The 22,229-nt window shown below is 52.7% G+C and overlaps 2 protein-coding genes across 6 annotated transcripts in view; one reads left to right on the top strand and one right to left on the bottom strand.

Moving 5' to 3' along the window:
* Positions 1-17,374, top strand: part of Sh3pxd2a (SH3 and PX domains 2A) — a 204,687-nt gene extending 187,313 nt beyond the window's left edge. For all 4 annotated transcript variants that reach the window (XM_021640215.2, XM_021640216.2, XM_021640217.2 and 1 more), the window contains 4 exons: positions 3,897-4,231; positions 5,159-5,208; positions 7,626-7,745; positions 8,564-17,374. In XM_021640215.2, coding sequence (XP_021495890.1) covers positions 3,897-4,231; positions 5,159-5,208; positions 7,626-7,745; positions 8,564-10,513 — 2,455 coding nt within the window. In that variant the 3' untranslated portion in view covers positions 10,514-17,374. The remainder of the gene's footprint in view (positions 1-3,896; positions 4,232-5,158; positions 5,209-7,625; positions 7,746-8,563) is intronic.
* Positions 17,375-18,107: 733 nt separating this feature from the next.
* The window catches only part of Neurl1 (neuralized E3 ubiquitin protein ligase 1), a 76,129-nt gene continuing 72,007 nt past the window's right edge, over positions 18,108-22,229 (bottom strand). For both annotated transcript variants that reach the window (XM_060390844.1, XM_021640225.2), the window contains exons 5-6: positions 21,023-21,169; positions 18,108-20,078 (exon numbers count right to left, since the gene is read on the bottom strand). In XM_060390844.1, the coding sequence (XP_060246827.1) occupies positions 19,840-20,078; positions 21,023-21,169 (386 nt within the window). In that variant the 3' untranslated portion in view covers positions 18,108-19,839. The remainder of the gene's footprint in view (positions 20,079-21,022; positions 21,170-22,229) is intronic.

The following is a 22,229-nucleotide window of genomic DNA, read 5'->3' as shown; positions in this document are numbered from 1 at the left end:
TTTGTCTGGGAGAGAGAGTGAGTGTGTGTGTGTGTGTGTGTGTGTGTGTGTGTTATGACAATGAATAGATGAAAAGCGTCACTCTGGGCAACTTCTAGTCAGCTACTGTCCCTACAGCTTGGTCCTTTCCAGCCAGTGAGGACTTGAATTGAGAAGGACCCTAGTGATTCTGTTCTACCTTAAGAAGGCTGCCAGATACCTCCTTAAACATGCTATTTCCCAACATTCCAAGCTGTGTGTTGATCCTCATTTCCTGTCTTTCTTTTCCTCCCCCAGCCTTAGTCTCTCCCCCCTTTCCGTCTTATTCTCGTTCCCTCTCCCTCTCTCTCCTTCCCTCTTTCCCTCTCTCCCTGTCTCCTCCACATTCCCTCTACAGCCTGCATCCCTCTGGAGTCAGTTCTACAGAGCTGGGGAACAGCCATGGGGACGTTGGGCCCAGACACACAGCCACCCCTGGTGTCATACATCACAGACACACAGCCACCCCTGGTGTCATACGTCACAGACACACAGCCACCCCCTGACCCCATGCTGCCTGCTGTATCCTGTAACACAAAGCCTGGAACAGAGCTTTGTGAAATGGGACACCCCAGGCTGTGTGTGGGCCTGACTATTACCCCGAAACCCCATCCCTATTCTTCTTCTACTTTCACATAACAAGATACCAGCAAGGTCTTTTTCTGAGTTTCAAAAACCTCAGGCTCTAGGCCTGGTGTGACACGCTTTTCCTCGGGCCCCTCTGCTAACTTCTCTGAGCTTTAGCTACTACCATAGCAAGGTCAGACACTTGCTGTTCCTCAGTGTTCCTCTCCACCCTTGCTTATGGGTACCCATTACATCAGGAGCCAACCTCAGTTCAGTAATGTCTGCCTTCCAAGGAACAAGTAAGCTGGGCACAACCTGTGTGTGCCTCTCAGTGACGTGACCTCCTGTCCGAACCTCTATGTTCCTTTTCTCTTACCTAACACACTCCCAGATCAAGGTCACATCAGGAAGGGCAGTGGGGGGTTGTCAGACATCTGGTCTGTAAGAGCCAGTCTGAAGAGCCAGCTGTGTCCCAGGGAGCAGATGGGGACATTGCAACCTAGAGTTGGAAGCACTGGCCAGCCAGTGCTGGGCCCGGAAGCAAGCTCCCTGTGGATTTGGGTAAAGGCTTAACACCATGTGGAGGAAGAGAGGGGATTTGTTTTTAAAAGTTAAGGAACCATCAACAATTAAGTCAGCCCTGTCATTTGCCTTCAGCCTTTGTTTATGAGCTTTTGGCTCAGTTTTGCCCTAACAATGGTTTGAATTTTATCCAGTCATGCGCTTTCATGTGCATTTATGCTTCTGTATTTGTAGCCCCAGTTAGGTTTTTTCCATCAATGGTGATGGTGGCGCCTTGGGAGGCAGAAGCAGGCAAATCTCTGGGAGCTCAAAGCCAGCATGGTCTACAGAGGGAGCCCAGGACAGCTAAGGCTACACAGAGAAACCCGTCCTAAAAAAACAAACAAACAAACAAGCAAAGACAGGCTTTTTCAACCTTCAAGACTACATAAACATGACATTTTTTTTAAAAACACAATCTTGTAGTCTTGTATACAGTCCTGGCTGGCCTGGTACTCCCATGTAACCTAAGCTGGTGTGACTTGAGTCCTCCTGCCTCAGCCACTGTGCCTGTTTTTTTTTTTATTCTGTCTTTTTACTGAATGATGAGAGGCCAGATCTCACTTGCTTTTCCTAATTGTCATCACCTCACCTATTGGCTAGTTTGGTTTTGGCTCACAGCATTGAAAGGTTCCGTTTGTGGGCTCACTCTGTGAACCGGATCTGTCTGCTGTCCCTCCTGCAGCACTCAAACCCTCCCCCATTAGGTGCTGGCCACCTCCCCACCCTCTCCTTGTTGTTGTGGCTGTTGCCGTCTTTTGACACAAGCTCTCTTGTACCCAGGCTAGCCTATGTAACTGAGGGTGGCCTTGAACTTCTGATCCCCTGCCTATGTGGGTGCGTGCCTCCATGCTTGTTTGTGAAGTGCTAAGGCTTAAACCCTGGTGCTTTAGCCCAGGCCAACCTAGAGCTTAAAAATAAAAAACAGAATTATCAGTCTTCGACGCTTGTACATGTAAACCCTCTATTTTTACCATATCTGTGTCCCCCCTTTCTACTCTCCGAAGGCACCCCAACACTTCCCCTTCCTCTCCCCACTGGGTTGAACTAGTGCTGTCATGTTTATTGATCTTGTTGCCTTGATCTTGCTCAGGTAACGCAGCCACTGTGAGTTCATGGGTGCAACAGCAGAGTCACATCTAGAAGACAGCATTTCCCAGTGCTGCCCCACTCTCCGGCTCTCTCATTCTTCTCACGCCTTCTTTTGTGACGTTACCTGAGAGCCTGCAGTGATATAGTAAGAGCTGTAGCGATGCAGATATCCCACGTAGGACAGTGTTAGTATTTTGGAACACGACCTGCTCCTGGGTTACTCAGCAGTTTATGATGTTATCATGTGTCGCCGGCCAGGTGTCCACACCTGGAAGGCGTGGTTACCTTGCCCCTTAAAGGGATGACCCCGACACGTGGTCTCTCTCTCACTCTCTTATACTGGCCCTCTCTCTCTCTTACTCTCCTCTCTTACTTTCTCTCTCTCTCTTGGGGCACCACTTCCCTTTTCTCTCTCTCTCTTCAGGTCCTAATAAACCTCATGCTTTTTTAATAATAACATTACAGACAGCACATTCAATAGTCAATAATTCTTAGCATTAAAATCATTAAAACCAGTTACAAGTTTCTGCATAAACTGCTGCTGACCACCTCAGAGAGAAGCTTCTCTGGCCAAGGTTGGGGGTAACACTAGTGTGTGTGTGTGTGTGTGTGTGTGTGTGTGTGTGTGTGTGTGTTTCAAGACAGGGTTTCTCTGTGTAGTCTTGGCTAGCTGGCCTCGAACTCACAGAAATCTATCTGCCTCTGCCTCGCTGAGTGCTGGGATCACAGGTGTGTGCCACTGCACTCTGCTAAAGATAAATACTTAGAAAAAAGCTTCTTTGAGCTCAGTGGTTCTCAACCTGTGGTTCCTTTGGGATGGAAGACTATCTGCGATCATCAGAAAACACAGATAGTTACATTACAATATATTAAAGCAGCGAAATTGCAGTTATAAAGTAGCAACAAAAATAGTTTTACGGTTGGGGGTCACCACAGCATGAGGAACTGGATTAAAGGGCTGCAGCATTAAGAACCACTGATTTGGTAGGTTCCCCTAGGGGCTTATCACCAGGTTCACAGTGCCAGGCATGAACCTCCTCCTGTTGCGAAGGCCTTAAATCTAATCCCAAAGTAGTTGATTTCCTGATCTGGCCTAGAACTTCTAATCCTCCTGCCTCGGTCGTCTGACCGCTGGGATTTTAGGCCTATGCCACCACACTCAACAATAGAGAACCTTCTTTGGTCTCAAGTCCTTCTGTATCTGTCCTTTTGGATCCATTTTAGCAGCCGCACCCCTGTATCTTGCAGAAAAAAGCCGAACAAGATAACACAGCCAGGACCTGTGCTTACCTCTTTCCTGTCTGGTCACACTTCCCTTTCTATAGGAATGTGATTTTTGTACTCTACCCGCACTCCACATCTCTCTAGAACTGCCCTCAGCTTCTTGGGTCAAAAAGTAGCAGGCCATCATGAAGTCTACCTTTGGGGCAGAACAATAATTAGGTCCTGCTTTTGTCTGAGAGTGATAGCTCAGTGTCTAGTATCTTTCCCATTGGTCCCAGCTCCAGTTTCCTATGGGACGGTGGAACTGCCAAGCCTCTAGCCGAGCATGAAACAGACGGCTGGGCTAGGCAAGGTCAGGTGGAAACTGAAGCCTGGGCTTGGAAGGGAAGCCAGAAACGATGGCCTTAATGATGCTGTGGTCCTTCCTCTCACAGATATCTAGGCAAAGAGGGCTGGGCACCAGCGTCCTATCTGAAGAAGGCCAAGGATGACCTGCCGACCCGGAAGAAGAACCTGGCAGGTCCAGTGGAGATCATTGGGAACATCATGGAGATCAGCAACCTGCTCAACAAGAAGGCATCTGGAGATAAGGAGGCCCCCACTGACGGCGAGGGATCAGAAGCCCCCATCACCAAGAAGGAGATCAGCCTACCCATCCTCTGCAATGCCTCCAATGGCAGCGCCTTGGGCATCCCCGAGAGGACTACATCCAAGCTGGCCCAGGGCTCCCCAGCCGTGGCCAGGATTGCCCCGCAGAGGGCCCAGATCAGTAAGCACCAGGAAGCCCCCAGTTTCTCCCTACAGAGCCCCCATAGAGTGGGCAGGCATGGCGCAGGGGAATCCAGGGACTAGTCAGGGTCTCCCTGTCATTTTTACCCTGAGCTACAGCCTGAGTTGTGAATGTCAGCTGACACAAGAGTGAAGAGGGAGTGGTTGTGTCCCTGTAAGCTACTGCTCTGAAGATGTGCTGCAAGAGGAAGCAGGCTGCTGGCCTCCCTCTCCCTGAGAAGGAATCAGGGGTGGCTCTTTAGCAAAGGGACAGACCCCCAAGAGCAGGAAGTGACATCTTTTCTCTCCAGAAAGGCTTTAGAAAGTGACTCCCCAAAGCCGTGGCACACGTGCCCATCCCCCACCTGCATACATTATCAATTACTAAAACCTGCCTCTCCTCACCCGCCACACACACCTCTGAACCAGCAACACATTTGGTATTATGGGGTGGGGGTGGGGACAATTTCTGTTTGTGCCCAGCCAATAATCTAGAGGAAAGATGTTTTGGGTTTTGTTTTGGGTTTTGTTTTTTTTTAATATTTAGCACTTTATTGTTAGCTCCCTGGTACTTAGAGGAATATTCATTGGGCAGGACTTTCTTCTAGCCTTGTGCTACATTCAGAGGACTTAGGACTAGTGAGCAAGAAATAGATGTGGCTCCTGCTTCTACTGAAAATTTGATAAACTCATGCAGCCTTTGAAACTCCCTGTAGTCTCAGGGGGTTTGTGGGTCCTTCTAAAGAACAGGCAAAGAAGCCTAAAGCTCTCTTCAGGCCTATGGTGACTTAGAATACAGGGTCGTTCGTAGTTATGGGACCAAATCATGAAGTTTCAAGGATCTGAGTAGACCCCCACCCCCATTCCCAGGGAGGGCAGGTGTAGGTACTGTCCACGGGGAGTCTTAAAGCTGTGGCTCTTCTTTCAGGCTCCCCAAATCTGAGGACAAGACCGCCCCCACGCAGAGAATCCAGCCTGGTACGTGAACAGTCTTTGTTCCTTTTCTGGGGTGACTGCAGCACCCTTACTAGCTTGACACTGTTAAGGCAGAGCCTATGGCCCAAGGGTTGGTTGGGGTTGCCATCTTTACAACGCTGGGGACAGGGACAGGAGCCTGCAGATCCCAGGCCTCCCTGGAGCATAGCCAGACAGTTTATAATCGGAAATGCATGGCACTCCAAGGCTAAATCAATCCACCCCGGCCGCTGCACTGGCAGACATAAACATTTAGACTGGCCAGCAGGAGTGTCCACTGGGGCATTGCCAGGGCCTAGAAATGGGGCTTCTAGCCATGCTGGCCCAAAAGTCTTACAACTTTCTCAGGATTGCCCAGTGAATGTGGTGGGCTTCACAGCCTAGAGGGGAAAAGCAGACCACTGCTTATCCTTCAAAAAGGAGAGTGCATTGCAGGATCTGGCTCATGGAGGGCTGATGCTGCTGAGGTCCCTGGCTCGTGAATGAGTGACTGGTAACTGACAGCTCAGGCAGGGAGATATGTGATTGGGAGCTTGGGAAACAGCAATGTTGGTGACAGACTGAGAGGCCTGTCATGGGATGGGGCAGGGGACAGTTAAAGCATAAGGGAGTGGGTCAGCGAACAGTGTGATGTCGTGTGGAGACAAGCTGCTGGGGCCAGGGTGTGGCTCAGTAGAGTGTTTGCTCAGCATGCGCAAAGCCTTGGAGGTACCATCCCTGGCATCCCTGGAAAGGGATACTGGAGCCTGGCATAGATTCTGTTTCTGACACAAGAACAAAGAAAGACCCTTTGTAAGTCACCTACCCTCCGAATTTCTCAGTTTCCTCTTCTGAGAGGGAAGAAGAGTACTGGCCACCTCCTAGGTCTGCCGTGAGGATGGGAGGCAATGGTGCTTACTCAGGACATGCAGCCAGGGCTTCCTTTCCTGTGTGGACTCCTGGATGTTAGTGCCACTATCTGGCGCTCTACATAGGATGGATCTCTAAATCATGCCTGGCTGCATGTTACTCCAGTGGCCCATCCGTGGGAGTTGGGGGCCTCCATACATTGGAAGATGTGGCCTCTGGCCATAAGTATTTTGTGACCTAGCTATTAGTCCAAATGAAATTTCTATCCCTTTTTCCCCTGGTTTTTTGCAACTGAACAATGAAGTCTCCATTTCTCCTGTTGAGCTGCAGCTAATTATTTTTGGGCAGACTTGACTTTGGCAAAAACAGTCATTCCTTCCACACTTACAAATGCAAGCTCGCCGAGGCAGGGATGCTGGTTCCAGTTAGGCTCAGCTGAACCCTACCCTGTCAGGGTAGGGAGGGAATGAAGCTAGGCTGGCTGTGCCTGCTTCCATGTGTGGCTGTATCTCCAGGCACAGGGGCAGGGAAAGTTTGCTGATTCACACACGCCAAACCATCTTTCTCCCATCTCTCACTCAGTGTGACCCAAGACAGCTCTGCTTAGAGCAGAAGACAGGTAGCTCAGCCTTGAAGGGTAAAGGAGGAGACAGGGTTCCGGAGGTATTGACCTCTGGATTTGTTCAACTGTCCCTGCATCCCTCCACCCTGGATCGGAATTTATTACATTATCGCAGAAATCATCTTCACGACCCCTTTCTTAGCTCTGTTTTACAGAAGAGGAAACCGAGGCACAGAGTGGGCTGGGTCCTTCCACGTCATAGCCGCCCCTTCCCTCCCCACTTGCCTTTTCAGTTGCTTGTGTTAACCCTGACTATAGGAAGAAGAAAAATGACAAGGCGAAGCCAGGAGTACAGCATGTTGTAGTTGCAGCCCACCAGGCTGGCTGTTCCTGTCCCTTATACTGGCTGCCTCAGAGCAGCAGCCAGTAGGTGCATGGCAAATGGCTGTTTTTTTTTTTTGTTTTTTTTTTTTAAATGTGGCTTACAGGTCATGGGCCAACTGTTCAAAGTGTCCTTGAATATCACTATGAGAAAAGCGCCAGCATCTAAAAGGCATATAGGAGCTCTGGGGTAGTCTGCCTGCCTACTGAGACAGGGCTCTGCGTGCTGTTCAGGGTACCAACAAGCCGACCCCCTCCCAAGGGCTCCTCCCCCAACCCTATACTGTCCCTCATCTCCAGCAGCTGCCCACCTGGCTGAGGACCCACCCTTAGACTTAGGAAATGGCGGGGTCCCTGCCTTGTTAGAATGATTCTTCTGTCTTTAGCTTTCCACCTTGGGACGCAACTATTGAGGCATCGATAGGGAGCATCCCAATAGCTCAAACAGTGCTATGTGAAACCTCCTGGGGGGGAGCTCTGAACCGTAATAGCTGCCTGCAGTGCAGCTGCCACCCAGCTGGCAGTGAAGACCACAAGCACCTGGGGAGCCAGTGGGCACCCGTCCTTGGCCTTGGCCCTGCTCTGATTAGTTGGACTTGCTCACTGCTTCTGCTTGTTTCTGCTGTAGGGGTTCCAGCTGCCAAAGCCACCAGAGCCCCCTTCTGTTGAGGTGGAATACTACACCATTGCCGAGTTCCAGTCTTGCATTTCTGACGGGATCAGCTTTCGGGGTGGACAGAAGGCAGAGGTGAGCCTTCTCCTGGCTGAGGACCTGTGTTCCATATTTTATAATATGTCTCTCTTGGCAAGAGGGTCAGGCGGGGCGGGTAACAGAAAGGAGCCTCCCAGCCATGAGTGCTTGCCTAGACAGGGCCACAACCAGGGCTAAAGCCCAGGACTTGGGTTTCTGCCTTCAGCTTGCCCATAGTGGCATGGCCCAAGACATAGGCCGGGCAGAGCACGGAGAGCCTTGAAATGAAGTGCTGGTGAGGGCCTGTGGACTTCCAGGATGCAACAGTTGGCTTCATCGGGAATGTTTTATTTGGAAGGATACACACGTATGCACGCACCCAGAGAGCAAAGGACAATATTTTGTCCTTCTTTTGCGACAAGAAATCTCTTGTCCTGATGAGATCTTGTTGAGATTTTTGTGGAGCCTGGGAGGATCTGGTCTCCGCTTGATTTGTCTGCCTCTTCCCATGCACACCTGAGGGCCCTTTCGAGGGATGCTTGGCATGGGTAGAGGAGAGGAATGATAGAACACTGGTTCTGTATGCATATGGATCCTTCGAAAGTTACTTTTTATGAGGGGTTAGGAACAATGTAGTACATCTGGGGAGCGTCATGGAGGTCTATAGTGGAAGCCCCCTCCACCAAGTTACTGGCACAGACTCAGGGAGCCAGGAAACAAGGAGGGTGGGAGCCTCACGACCAGGACTGGGGTTTGAATCTAGCCTGCCACTGACTGCCCCATGGGCTCGGTTTGCTGTGTCTATAAAACCAGGCTGGGACATTGTAGGGACCCAGAGACCCCTGAAACTCACTGGCCTGCCCCTCTCTCCCCAGGTCATTGACAAGAACTCAGGTGGTTGGTGGTACGTGCAGATCGGGGAGAAGGAGGGCTGGGCCCCTGCGTCGTACATCGATAAGCGCAAGAAGCCCAACCTGAGCCGCAGAACTAGCACTCTGACCCGGCCCAAGGTGCCGCCGCCCGCACCCCCCAGCAAACCCAAGGAGACCGAGGAGAACCCAGCAGGGGCCTGTGAGAGCCAGGACTCCCCACTGAAGTTTAAGTATGAGGAGCCTGAGTATGATATCCCTGCCTTTGGCTTTGACTCGGAGCCTGAGCTGAGTGAAGAGCCCACAGAGGACAGAGGCTCCGGGGACAGGCGTCCTGCCCAGCCCCGAAGGTCCTCGCCTGCCTCCTCCCTGCAGCGGGCCCGCTTCAAGGTGGGCGAGTCTTGTGAGGATGTGGCCCTGGAAGAGGAGACGATCTACGAGAACGAGGGCTTCAGGCCTCACACGGAAGACACCCTGTCTGCCAGGTGCTCCTCTGGGGACAGTGACTCCCCCGGAAGCTCCTCACTGTCTCTTGCCATGAAAAACTCCCCCAAGTCAGGTTCTCCCAAATCATCATCACTCCTCAAGCTCAAGGCAGAGAAGAATGCCCAGGCAGAACTGGGGAAGAACCAGTCCAACGTCTCTTTCTCCTCCTCCATCACCATCGGCACCACCTGCTCTTCCTCCTCCTCTTCTTCCTCCTTGTCCAAGAACAATGGTGACCTGAAGCCTCGCTCCGCCTCAGATGCAGGCATCCGTGGCACCCCCAAGGTCGGGACCAAGAAAGACGCCGATATGAAGGCCGGGCTGGCCTCCTGCACCCGAGCCAAGCCATCGGTCCGACCAAAGCCAGTCCTGAACCGAGCCGAGTCTCAAAGCCAGGAGAAGATGGACATTAGCTCCTTACGGCGCCAGCTGAGGCCCACAGGCCAGCTCCGGGGGGGCCTCAAGGGTTCTAGGAGTGAGGACTCAGAGCTGCCCCCGCAGACGGCCTCTGAGGGGTCCCGGAGAGGCTCTGCGGACATCACCCCCCTCCCAGCCGCCACTCCCTCCTGCGTTCCCAAGAAGGAATGGGAAGGGCGAGGCATCACCTTTGTGACCTGTAGCGCCTATCAGAAGGTCCAGGACTCAGAGATCAGCTTTCCCGCGGGCGTGGAAGTGCACGTGCTGGAAAAGGCGGAAAGCGGCTGGTGGTATGTGAGGTTTGGGGAGCTGGAGGGCTGGGCTCCCTCCCACTACTTGGTGCCCGAGGAGAACCAGCAACCTGACACCGCTGACAGAGAGCCAGACACAGTAAAGAGCTCTCAGAACGAGGGCAAGTCAGACAGCCTGGAAAAGATCGAGAAGCGGGTACAAGCACTGAACACTGTGAACCAGAACAAGAGGGCCACCCCACCCATCCCCTCTAAGCCCCCCGGGGGCTTCGGCAAGACCTCGGGCACCACAGCGGTGAAGATGAGGAATGGGGTACGGCAAGTAGCCGTCAGGCCTCAGTCTGTGTTTGTGTCTCCACCACCCAAGGACAACAACCTGTCCTGTGCCCTGCGTAGGAATGAGTCACTGACGGCCACGGACAGCCTTAGGGGTGTCCGCAGGAACTCCTCCTTTAGCACCGCACGGTCAGCAGCCGCCGAGGCCAAGGGCCGCTTGGCAGAGCGGGCTGCCAGCCAGGGCTCGGAATCGCCCCTGCTGCCTGCCCAGCGCAACGGCATCCCGGTCTCCCCAGTGCGCCCTAAGCCCATTGAGAAGTCTCAGTTCATCCACAACAACCTCAAAGATCTATACATCTCTATCGCAGACTATGAGGGTGACGAAGAGACCGCGGGCTTCCAGGAGGGGGTGTCCATGGAGGTGCTGGAGAGGAACCCCAATGGCTGGTGGTACTGCCAGATCCTGGATGAGGTGAAGCCCTTCAAGGGCTGGGTACCCTCCAACTACCTTGAGAAGAAGAACTAGCAGAGCAGGGAGCCCTTCCAGACTCAGCGCGCCGCTCCGGCTGCCGCGGGATGAGCTGTGGCGTGCAGACAAGGGGAAGGGCAAAATGGGAGGGGGGAGGGGGATGACAGCATTGAACCCTGCAGAATATGTAACCCCCACCCCAGCACAACCTCTAGCTGGAAGGGAGGATGTGATGGGTGTGTAGACTTAGGAGAAAGGGAATAGCAGGCACATCCTGGGCCCAGGACCCCTGCGTGCACACTGATGACTTTGCTGATGGACTGTATTGCCATTTAGTACAGGCCATGTGGGGAAAGCCTGATCGTGCCTTTGCTGCAGATGTGGAAAAGATGTCATGAGGTGAGCTGTGTCCAGGGTCCTGCCGCTGCTCAGCCACTCCAGTGGCTGGCTTCACCTCTGGAAGTCACCTTTATGTTGTCCTAATGATGTGTTCTGAGATTGTGCTGGTTTCTAGTCCACCGCTGACCACTGGTGGGGGTCCTGGAAGGCCACCAGCTCGAGGGCTTGGCAGTGTCGCCGAAGAGCTCAGCCCTTTCTGGGGCCAGGCCACAGCCTATGTTTGGTAGTTAAGAGTTCCCAGATGCCAACAAGGACCACTTCCTTTTGCTGTGCCGCCCTGGCCTTGCCGTGAGAGCCTGCTCTCTGTGGGGCACTCAGAGGACAGTGTGGGAGCCGACCTAGAGGATGCCAGGCTCCTCATACTCTAGAGATTGCCTGAGGGTTTCTGGGTAGGCAGTTCCTTTTGCCTGTTTGGGGAAGGGTTATTGGATGGGAGGTTATATCAGGCGTTTGGTTTGGGGTTTGTTTTAGAAGTTGTTCAGGGGCCCGAGGGGCTCAGCCTCACAAAGCAGAGAAGCAGGGGTGGGTGGGGTTTTCTGTTGAATTCCGGGGAGGGATGTTTTATTTGGATTTTGGTTTAACGTTTTTTGCCTTTCCATAAGCCAAGTTGTTTGTTTAGGTTTCCACTGTGTGCGCAGTGCCCAAGCATGGCGCCTCACCAGGGAATTTGGGGCCCGCTATGGCCAGGTCCCAGACTCCATGAAACAAAGTGTTTGGGTTCCTGCCCAAGAGGGAAAGGGGCACTGTCAGAAGCCAGGCTGCTGGGTGACTATTATGCCTCCTCCTGCACATTTTCTCCAACCTGGGCAGGGCCCAAAGAAAGCCTTACTGTAGGAAAGTCAGTCGCCACCAACCCTGGGCAGAAGGGACTCTGGCTGGGTTGGCCTGGAGCAGACGCCACCCACTGGGCCCCTTAGCCTTCTGGCAATGCTACAAGTGCCCAAGAAGATGGACTCCAAAGCCAGGAACCAACCCTGTGTTCCCAAGGGCAATGCCCCAGGGAACAGAGAAGCAAAGGAATGGAGTTTGCTGCAGTTCTCTGCTTTGGGTTGTGATTCAATATTGGACATTTCAGGGGGGACCCTCCGGAGAGAACCACAGCGTGCTTCCTCCAAGGATTCCCCTCGAGCTGGGAGTGGATTCCACACGTGCCTTGATTTGGGACAGATCCTGCCTCACAGCCTGTGGCTGAGCTGCCAGCATCTCCCCTGACCGAGGGCTGCTGGTTCCAGGAGACGTGGGAGGAAGCACGCCTCTCCCCCCTCCTCCTAGGCAGGTCTGCCTTCAGCTCCCAACCCTAACCTTCTGGATCTCCAAGCCTATGACCCGCCCACGCGCAGATACAAACCGCTAGCCTCCCCTGTCAAAGGCCCTGTGGTAATATTGTTCTATCTCCTTTTCTGTGTTCATGAGTCTGTTTAAAATTGAAATTAGTTATTTTCTTCTGCTGGACAGTATTAAATAGAGCAGGATGTTGAGTTAATCTGCTAGATTGCAGTACTAACGGTAGTGGGTAGGTGTCTTCATGATATTATTTGTACTTTTGAACAATAATGATAAAGAAGTGGTTCATTATTTCTTAATTAGTGCACTTTAAGGTGAAATGGAAAGAAACTCGGAGAGCAAAGTGCATTACTTAAAGATGCAGTATATACTCTTCTCATTTTAAAACAGCACATATTTATTAAAAGAAGAAAAAGTAATTTATGACTATTTAAAATAAAATTTAAAAGTAGAATGACTGTCAGGTGAAAGGACCTTCCGCATAGCTGTCTGCCAGGGGATAGCCCACAGCCTCGCTCCTCAGATGTCTGCACTGAGCCAGCTCGCGATGACTAGTGCGCCCGCCAGGCACAGAGCATCTCAGTTGGACTGGACCACCGGGATCCCCAGAGCCTGCCTTTCCTACCTGCCCTGCCCTCTGCATTCACATCCTTCCATCTGCATCCCAAAGACCCTCTCCCAACTCCCAGTGTTGTAGTCACAGGCCCAGTGGGACTGGAAGGGACCTTAGAAGTCCCATCCTTTCTTGTTACTTCAACCCACGGAGAGGAAATGGCTTTCCCCAAATCGCCCAGTTAATGGCAGGTTCCCGCATTGCGTTAATACTGTGTTCCTCTCCCGCCCCTTTAGTTTATTGTGTTTACATTGTAACATCCAGCCCCAGGGATGGCTGGGAGTTGCTCAGGCATCTGGGGAAAGTGGGGAATGTTGCCACCTAGTGTCAGTACGTAGACTTGGGCAACAAGTAGTGATAGCCAAGGTGCCTCACCACCAGCCTGTCAGGGCACAGCACAAACCCTGCAAGCCCAAAGAATACTTGAAACAAGAAGGGTGCATGCCAGGCCTTGTGTCCCTGGATCCTAGCCCTGCCCGGGCAAGAGGGCTTTTCCTTAGAGCTAATGAGCTGCTTTGTGATACTGGACGGACTGTGGCAGCAGTGGAAGAAGGACAGGGCCTGGGGCTCTGATCCATCTGGAGGAAAACCAGATCGGACTAAAAGGAAAAAAAAAAAAAGGAATCTCAGCAAAGTCCAAACTTAGTTTTCTATTATGATTGAAAATGTGAAATGACATTGTATTGCTGTATACTGCAACTTTAATCATAATGAGCCCTTCTGAGGTCATTATTGAGGTTTATATAATGCCCGAAGATGCAGCGTGTGGTGCTTTGTCTGTCTTTCAAAGACCCTTTCCTTCTATTCCAGGGGTGGAGGGAAGTCTTCAAACCTTCTCCTTCTTTATCTCTGGCAGGCCTGACGACACTGCCTGGCCTCTCTGTGTTCTCACGGGGGTGGGGGGGCAGCGGGAGGAAGCTGATGGGAGTGCCCACCAGCTGGTCTCCCGTTTGCCCTGGGGGCTCCCTTCACAATGTGTGTGTGGGAGTTTCTGTGTGCAGGGCCTCACATCTTCCACCCCCAGCCTGGCCCTGAGGGTTTCCCTTTCTCACTCCTAAATGGACGAAGGCATTATATAGAATCATTTAGTCACTTTGAGATGTTAGAGCAGCATATTTTACTGGTATTTATATCCATCGCTTTCCTCAGCAAAGGCATATTACTACTTTTATCATCTAAGGAAAAGAGGACAAGGGAATTTCAGTCAAACTTTACGTTCATGTGATTAGTACTTGCAGAGCAGACGTAAGCTATTTAAGTTGTAGTGTTCTGTTTTTAGAAGGGGGGACCAGGTGAAATCACCCCAATTTCTTCTAGGTTTGACTAATATATGGTTTCTTTAAGGTTACTCACTTCCCCTGTTCACTCCAAATACCTTGCATTCTCAATGGAAAATGAAAACACCCTGAGACAGGAAACGTGCAATATTACCAAGAGGGATGTGGGACAGAGTGGACCCTGTTGGATCTGCCTGCAGAGGATGGCTGGGGCTGCTGGGAGGAGCCAGCACTGTGGAGTACATGGGTGGGTGGGGAGCTTGATCTCCAGGCAGGCCAGCTGTCTATCTCCACCCCCACCCCCTGGCATGAAGAAAGGGGAGCCACCTGGTGTTTTCCACCTAGAAGGAAGAGCTGGGGAAATGGCACGGTGCTCTTGACCTCCTGGGCCTAGTCCCCAGAGCAGAATGAGGTATCCACTCCTGTCTTCATGCCCATTGTTTTGCAGCCAGCTGCTCCGAGAGACCCGTCCTGGAAGAGATTCCCAGCAGCCCTCTCGCCCCAGCCTCCCCATGTGTGGGCTACAATGCTTTGGATGTATGCATGAGTCTTTCTAAAACTATGGAACCTCAGTTCACCTTACAGACAGGAATCCTGACTGTAAGCAAACCCATTTGGAGGGCAGGTGCTTTAAGCCCTTCATACCCAGTGAGATCCAATTCCTACAGGCCTGCAGGTGGCCTGGGGCTGAGTCCCGGCCACCCGTTCATCTCAGTGACTTGGCCAACAGGCACAAGCCCTGCTTCTGATAGCAGAAACCCCCTTGACAGGTACACACCAGCCTGCTTTCACATGCAGCAAGGGAAGTGGTGGGATAGCACGTCTTCTTGGGGGTGAGGGCAGGTTGCGGGGCTCGGCGCAGCCTTGCTGGTGTGTCTCTTTATATAGTACTGTAGGCCTGCTGCTCCCACCACCTTGTGTGAATTTCTATTCAGATGGGGAGAGGGTCCCGGCCCCTCTGGGGTCTCTCGCTAGGAACAGATATGGCTGCATAGCTGATCAATTAGAAAATCCGTGCAGCTCTCTGGAAAGACAACAGTTCACGTCACTAACCAATTAAGATTCCCTCGCTTTTTTGAGGGCTGAGATAGCGTGTGTGCGTTTGTGTGTGTATGTGTGTAGTGGTGGTGGTAATTTCTATGTGCATGGAAATTACATGCGTGCCTGTGTGTGTGTGAGAGAGACTGGTGGTTATTTCCCACTTGAACTAAATAGCATGGGGTTAGAGAAAATAAATACCGGGCAGGCGGTCTCCGTTGAACTAGTCCTTGTCATTGGGCAGGTCCCAAGGGACTCGCAGCTCTGGCAGCAGGTATGTGTGCCATTCACACGATTCTGGCTGGAGAGTGCAATGTGTCTTTTTGTTTTTGTAATTATTTTATTATTTAGTTGGAAACTCACACTGGCATTAACAGCTAACAGAAGCAGCCCAGGCCATTGTCCCGGGCACCAAGCTGAAGACATGGAGGAGATACTATTGAGTCTGGAAGCGTCGAGCGGTTAAATCAGGGCACCCACCTGCACCCTACATGTCCTGGGGTATTAGAATCTCCCCTGCAAGCCTTACAGTGCTTCCTGAGAGTGTGGAGGGCTCCTCAGGACCTTCTGAGCTTTGCTGGCTAAGTCCCACTTGGGTCAGTCTCATGTCCCTGCATTTCCCAAGCTCAGCTAGTGAGAGGACAAGGTCAGTGACCTTAGCTCTGCTTTTAACTACTGCTTTGTTCTGTGCATCTAGGACATCTGGGGCCCTCAGGCCACAAAGTGGGCTCAGTGGTGCTTGTAGACCAAATAGAAGGGTCTTTCCAAAGCCTTGATTCTAACCTGGCTACAAGGAATTGGCATGTGACAACCCCCCCCTCCCCAATCCTGTCTAAATCTCAAGAGATCTTGACAGAATTCCTCCCCCATCACAGTCCTAGGATTCAGTGGCCTTAGGGCGGGGCCCCTGTGCTGAAAATCCCTGCCTTACTCCAAGTCTCATTCTGGGCAATGGGCTGTGTCTTTGGAAATGTGAGAGAACTGTGTTGGTGCAAAAGGATGGATCTGGCATGTTGGAAAGCTAGTGGGAGGCACGTTGGCAAGATGAGTACGCACGTTTGGAATTACTGGGGCTTACCGTCCCCATACTGGACGGAGGCTTCCAGAGATGTCTTTTAGGCAGAGAAGGTGTGGGAAGGCTGAGAGAGAGAGTTTGGAGTTGTACTGTGTTTGGAGCAGGAAGGAGTCTGTTCTTGGAGTTTGAAAACGACGGGTTTTACAGGGATTGTTGTTCTCACCAGCCAAGAGTCCAGCCAGAGAAAACTCACTCACTGGGCCGCAGCTGGGCTTCCAGTTAGCACGGATCATCTTAAGGAAGAGGTGCTGCGAGCCACAGCCAGTCTGGGTTTGGAGGCCCTTTCCCAGAAGGCTTAAAGCCATATCCCAGATTCCCGGTAGTCTTTGCCCAGTGTGTTTTGTCAGACTAAACACATTAGAGACCACTGACCATACAGGCCACACGGTAGGGACCCAGCATCCCCACACTAGAACTTAAGAGCCCAGGCCTGCCCAGGAGGCAGGTGACCTCACTTTTCCTGTTGGCTTAGGACATTTATTCCCAAGTCTGTAACGGAACCTGTGGTTCTAACTGCCGAGCTGGCCTCCTGCTGCCAATCAGCTGAGGTGAGCACACCAACATCCTGGCCAATGCCTTGTTTTCTAGTGGCTTCTACCGAGGCACACTGCTTTTGAGTTTACTTCAAAGGGTGTACAGCTGCCATTCTTAGATTTATAATTTGTCCCCTGCAACACCAGTTCTTGAGGGGTCTGGGAAGTAACTCCTAAGGCAGATGTGAGTGACCCCACCCCCTGCAGTGTGGGTATGTGGACTGGTGAGAATGAGCAGGTGGATGTCACAGGAACTTCATCGTAGTGTCCACTCTGCCCCAGCCTGCTTCCCGGGATCAGCAGGAGCCCCTCCCCCAGCTTCTTCCCTCCTCACCTCAGCAGAGAAACTGCCACAAGGACATTGGATGCGGTAGGGGTCGGTGCAAGTGCTGACATATCTCCAGAACCCTCAGTGGTGCTAAACTATCTCCATGTTTCTCATAATTCTAGCAGTGGGTTGTTTTTATACGTCTCACCACAAACAGGCGGCGTCATTGGGGAGGGACCCAGCCCCCTTGGCCTGCTGCTTTGCGGGTGTCCTTTATCACTCTGATGGGGGACTCTTTGGTCTGTAGAAATGATCTGTCTTGGCATGCTTCTAGTCTTTTAAATTTTGGGTTGTTTTCTTTCATATTTTGTTTATGTTTACAGGCATCTTGTATTTCCCTAAAAACTAAATAAAGTTTTTGGCCTTTTTAACTGAACGGAATCAGGTGATTCTTTCTAGGCCCCACTGACCCATTCAGTTGGCTAGCAAGTTCTACCAGTCCAAACATCAGCCTACTCCAGGGGGTGGGATGGAGGAGGCGAGGTCAGTTTTCACAGGCTGCTCCAAGCCTTTCCTACCTGCAGGTGGCTTTCCTGGAGTAGCCAAAGCTAGACTCTTGGTCCTTACTGGGCTGATCTCTAGTAAGGAGGGAAAAATGGACCTGAGGTCAGTTCAAAGGCAGGCTAGGACTAGGTGGCCAAAGCCTCCTCCCAGGCAAAGGTGTAGGCAGGCACATCCCAGGTCTCTGAGGCCTGGCCCTGCCAAATGTGCACAGTTCTAACATCGTGTGTAGACCAGGCTACTCACCTCTTCCCCATCCCAGCCACAGGCTTGACTTGTCATTCCCCTATTAGTCTCCAGGTGGCGATACTCACCCCACAGGAACTCTGGCCGGAGAGGAAACAGCATAGCATGACTGTGGCTTCCCTTGGTACCCTATGTCACCAAAGTCCTGGGGACACCAGAAGAGGGGCAGCTTCTCAACTTCAAAGTCTTGCCTAGTATTATGGACCCCACTGTCTCAGCCCCACACTATGCTCCGAAGCCTGACTCCAAGGCTTCCCTGTCACAGGTCCTTTGGGGCTTAGGGGGCTACCCCTAATCACTCAGGTGTTCTCACACACCGGTCCCCCAACCTCCAGACGCACACCACAGCCCTCAGGCTGGTACGAAATCACCTTTATTCACAAACACAGTGACCCAGTTCACAAAGGAGGCTGTGCTACCTCTGCACTAGCAGAATGGGCGATGGCTTCTTTTCCCGCCTCCAGCCAGGCGGCTCTGCACTAGCACTTCTCTCACCTCTAGACGAGGCCCCAACTGGACGGGGCAACCTATCAGCTCCAGCCTGCTCCCACAGAAGGGGTCTACCAGGGCCAGTGACTGAAGAGGCAAGACCGAGGGTGGCCCTAATCCCTGCAAAGCCAGAGCAGGCAGAGGCCCACCCTGACATTCTCAACGCCTCCCCAGTACATCCCCCTAAGAACTCCCAGGAACGACATGGAAAGTGCTCCACCCCAAAACCACTTTACACAGGGGAAGCTGGGGCTTGGGTGGGGGTGACCACTGGCCAGTGGCCAGGACACAGCCTCAGGTCCTGTCTGTCAAGGCAGAAGCCACCTCTGATGGTAATAAAACCAGCCATCAGAAAGGCTGGGGGAATCTAGGCCACAGTAACCCAGGACAGGCAGGTAGGGCTACAGAGGCCACAACCTGAGAGGGATGGACACTCCCTTCTCAGGACTAGGGTCCTGGCCTTCAGGATCCATCCTCCCTTTTCTAATAAGGGTCTCCATTCTGGTCTCTGGCCCATGTGTCAATAACTTTCCCCAACCTTCCAGAACTTTCCCTATCTGTATAGAGGTGGTGGAGTTCTAGAGAATGGATGCCCTCGAAACAACCAAGCTAAGGAAGCGCCCACCCAGAGAGGAAGAGCACAAGTGATGTGGGTGGTTCCCCAACCAAGAGAGGCTCATCAACCTCCTGGGAGACCTCCAGCCCTGAGTTCCACCTCAGGGCTGGCAGGACTGCCCACGGGCCTTGTGTTAGGGCCTGGGGTCGGGGGAGGGGAGAGAAACCAAGTGGCTACTCTCTGCTGCCCCTCACCTGGCAAGAGTAGCATTTCAGGGGCCCCCAGGTTAGAATTAACCCATAAAACTCATAAACCAAATAAATAAATAAATTAAAATAAGGATAAGGGCTGTCCATAGGCCAGGAAACCCCCACCACACGGAGGTCCCCTGTCCCTCCTGGGCACATGATGGGAGGATCCGCCCAGGCCAAGTCTGACACTGAGATGAGGCCTTGCGTGTGGCTGGAGACCTGTTCTTTGGAGACCCTGATGGCAGGAAGGCCCGTGTCAGCCTACACTGAAGGGCACCCTGGGCGTGGCACCAGTGAGATGATTGGTGCAGGTTATGGCAAGGAGAGACCCTGCACACAGCTGTTGACACGAGGTCCAGGGCCTGGGGCCTGGAATCGGCAGCCCGTCTGTTTACCTGCTCTGGGTAAGGAGAACGAGACCATGGCCCGAAGTCTCCTCCCCGGCTGCCCAGGGGAAGCTAGCTACGTGTCCGCTGAACAACTCTCTCCAAGGAGCCACGTGGGCTATACAACCTAAGACTCTACCTCAGCCCCTCAGCTTGCAGAAATCTGGGTAAAGAGGAGAGAGATTGTGGGCTAGCCTCCTCCTCTCTCCTCCATTCATTATGTACTACCTGTGCCCCAACCTCCCTGCCTCAGACCCTCTCAGCCCAAACCTTCAGGGACCTTGGTTTCCCATGTTTAATGGAAAAGGAGGAAGAATTTGCAAAATGGAGAAGGAAGGGACCCTGTTGGCTTTGCCCTTAGCTGGAGTCTGTAAAAGTGGGCGTGCAGGGTGGGGCTCTGCAGTGGGCTAGGAGCTTCGGTAGGTCTTGATGATGTCCTTGATGGGGCGACGGCAGATGGGGCAGCAGGCGTGCAGGGCCTTCTTGAGGCGCAGGCCACAGGAGTAGCAGAGGCACATGTGGCCACACGTGTAGATGACCGTGTCCACCGCGTGTTCATAGCAAATGGTGCACTCATCGCTCCACTGGCCCGTACCTGGGGTGACTGGTGACTCGGGCAGGCTCACAGGTGAGTTGGGGGCTGTCCCTGGGAGCAAAAGCACTAATCAAAACAAGATGTGACCCAGCACAGGGCCTTCTCACAGGAGAAAGGCGGCCCTGGGCTCACTCTCCCTCCACTGTGGAGAGCCACCTGTTCACACTGACAGCCCGCCTTCCTGCCTAAGGAAGAAGCAGAGCTCTGGGCCACACAGCCCCAGACCAGGAGCGTAATAAGAGGAAAGGGGGAAAGAGGGGGGAAAAGGACTTCCCAAGTCTTTCAAGGCGTGACCCTCCTAACCTTTAGCACCCCCTATGTGCATATCAAAAAGCCCCCTGGTGCACTTTAGTCCGGGTACTTGGGAGGCAGAGCCAGGCAGCTGAGTCTGAGAGGCCAGCCTGCTCTACAGAGAGAGTTCCAGGACAGCCAGGGCTACACAGAGAAACCCTGTCTCAAAAAACAAAAAGTCCCCTGGAGGATCAGTGCCCTCTTCTGGGCTCCACGGGCACTCATGCTTACACAGCCACAAAACCCACTACCACCACACACACACACACACACGCACGCACGCACGCACGCACGCACGCACGCACGCACGCACGCACGCACGCACAAATCTTTTTTTTTTTTTTTTAAAGCCACAGCTTCAACAATGGAGAGCTCCGTTAACAGTTGAGAGGCTTGCTGCTCTTCCGGAGGACTGGAGTTCAGCTGCCTGTTAGCTGAACCCGAGTCAGTTAGCTCCCAAGCACCTATAACTGCAGCTGGGGGACGCAGCACACCCTCTAAGCCTCAACGGGCACTGCCCACATTCACGCATCAACAAACATGCACACACTCAAAAGTTAAAAACGATTAAAGGTGGGTTTGTTTTCTAAAGAGAGTAAAAGGCCCCCGGTGAGCTGGCAGCCCTAGCCCTAGCAAAGGCTACACTGCCCTCTCTGCGGAGTGAGGAGAGAAGCATTGACCCAACCACAGGGCCTGGTACTCACCACCAGCAGAGCCACCCAGAGGCCCAGAACTGCAGGTGCTGAGCAGGGGGTCAGAGAGGCGGCTGCCCAGGGCACTGGGTGAGGCTGGAGTGGAGGCAGGTGAGCAGGGGAGAGATGGGCCACCCCGTTCAGCCATGATGGTGGAGCCTGAGAAAGGGGGATGGGCCACACTGCCGTTAGCCTAACTAAGAAAGCTATAGTACCCGCCCCCAGAGAGGGCTCCTGCACCTGCCTACAGGACAGCCACAGGCTAGGGACAGGGCCCACAGGCTGGCTCAGCCCCACCCTTGCTCTGTCTTACATCGCCCACAATCTCCAAGCCAACTTCTGCCTCTTTAGTGGCCCCTTCCACCTCCTATGTACCTTTGGCCTTCAGAGAAGAAGGCCCCGCCTTTTACCTCAGCCTCCGTCAGTCCTGCCTCTCTACCACAGTGCCCAAAACCACTCGCTTTCTCTACACAGGCACTGGTCCCTGCACTCTAGTCCTACCTTTCCCCCGCTCTTTCCCTCTGTCTTCCCTGCCTTTCTTCAACAAGTTCTTCCTCGAGGTTCATGTTGTGCACATATGAGACTGGGAACGGAGCCTTTGCCTGCAAAGGACTGTTCAGGAAGCTTCTTGAGGCTGTGCTCAAGTCTCAGTCTCTGGGCAACCATGGCTCCCCCCCAAGCTCCATGACTAGTCATGGTCACTGACCAGCCATACCCAGCCACACAGCCGGAAGTACTCTGTCCTCTTGGCTGAGAATCCAGCTCTGTTTCTATCAGGACCATAAGCTCTCTATTTACTTTTCTTACCCTGCTGCACTGGCTAGCGTTTTTTGTTTTGTTTTGTTTTCAGAACAATGTCTATCAAGCTACTGATATCGTTGTCTTTAGTGAACGTAGGTTTGTTCTGCCAGGGAACACAAAGGGAGCTGTAGGTTTTGTACATATGGGTAAAGGAAATGGTCCTCACTTATCAGCTTACGGGGGACTTTCACAAAGCCGTAAGGGGAACAATGAGCCTTCACACGCTGCTGCTGCTGAGTCTTTCCTTTGGGGCCACTCAGGATCCCCCAACACCACTTGGCTGGCGGACAGACATGCCCAACTCTCCAAACAGCTCGGGAGCTATTAACAGACGCTGGGTTCCGGGTGGTATCCACCCTGACCCACTTACCACCTGGGGCAGAAAAGGTCTTGTGTTTCCTTTTGTTTTAATTCCCTT

The sequence above is a fragment of the Meriones unguiculatus genome, chromosome 1 (genome assembly GCF_030254825.1).
Source record: "Meriones unguiculatus strain TT.TT164.6M chromosome 1, Bangor_MerUng_6.1, whole genome shotgun sequence".
NCBI classification, from domain to species: Eukaryota; Metazoa; Chordata; class Mammalia; order Rodentia; family Muridae; genus Meriones; species Meriones unguiculatus.
The sequence above is the reverse complement of the archived record's forward strand: the minus strand, read 5'-3'. Positions and strand labels throughout refer to the sequence as shown.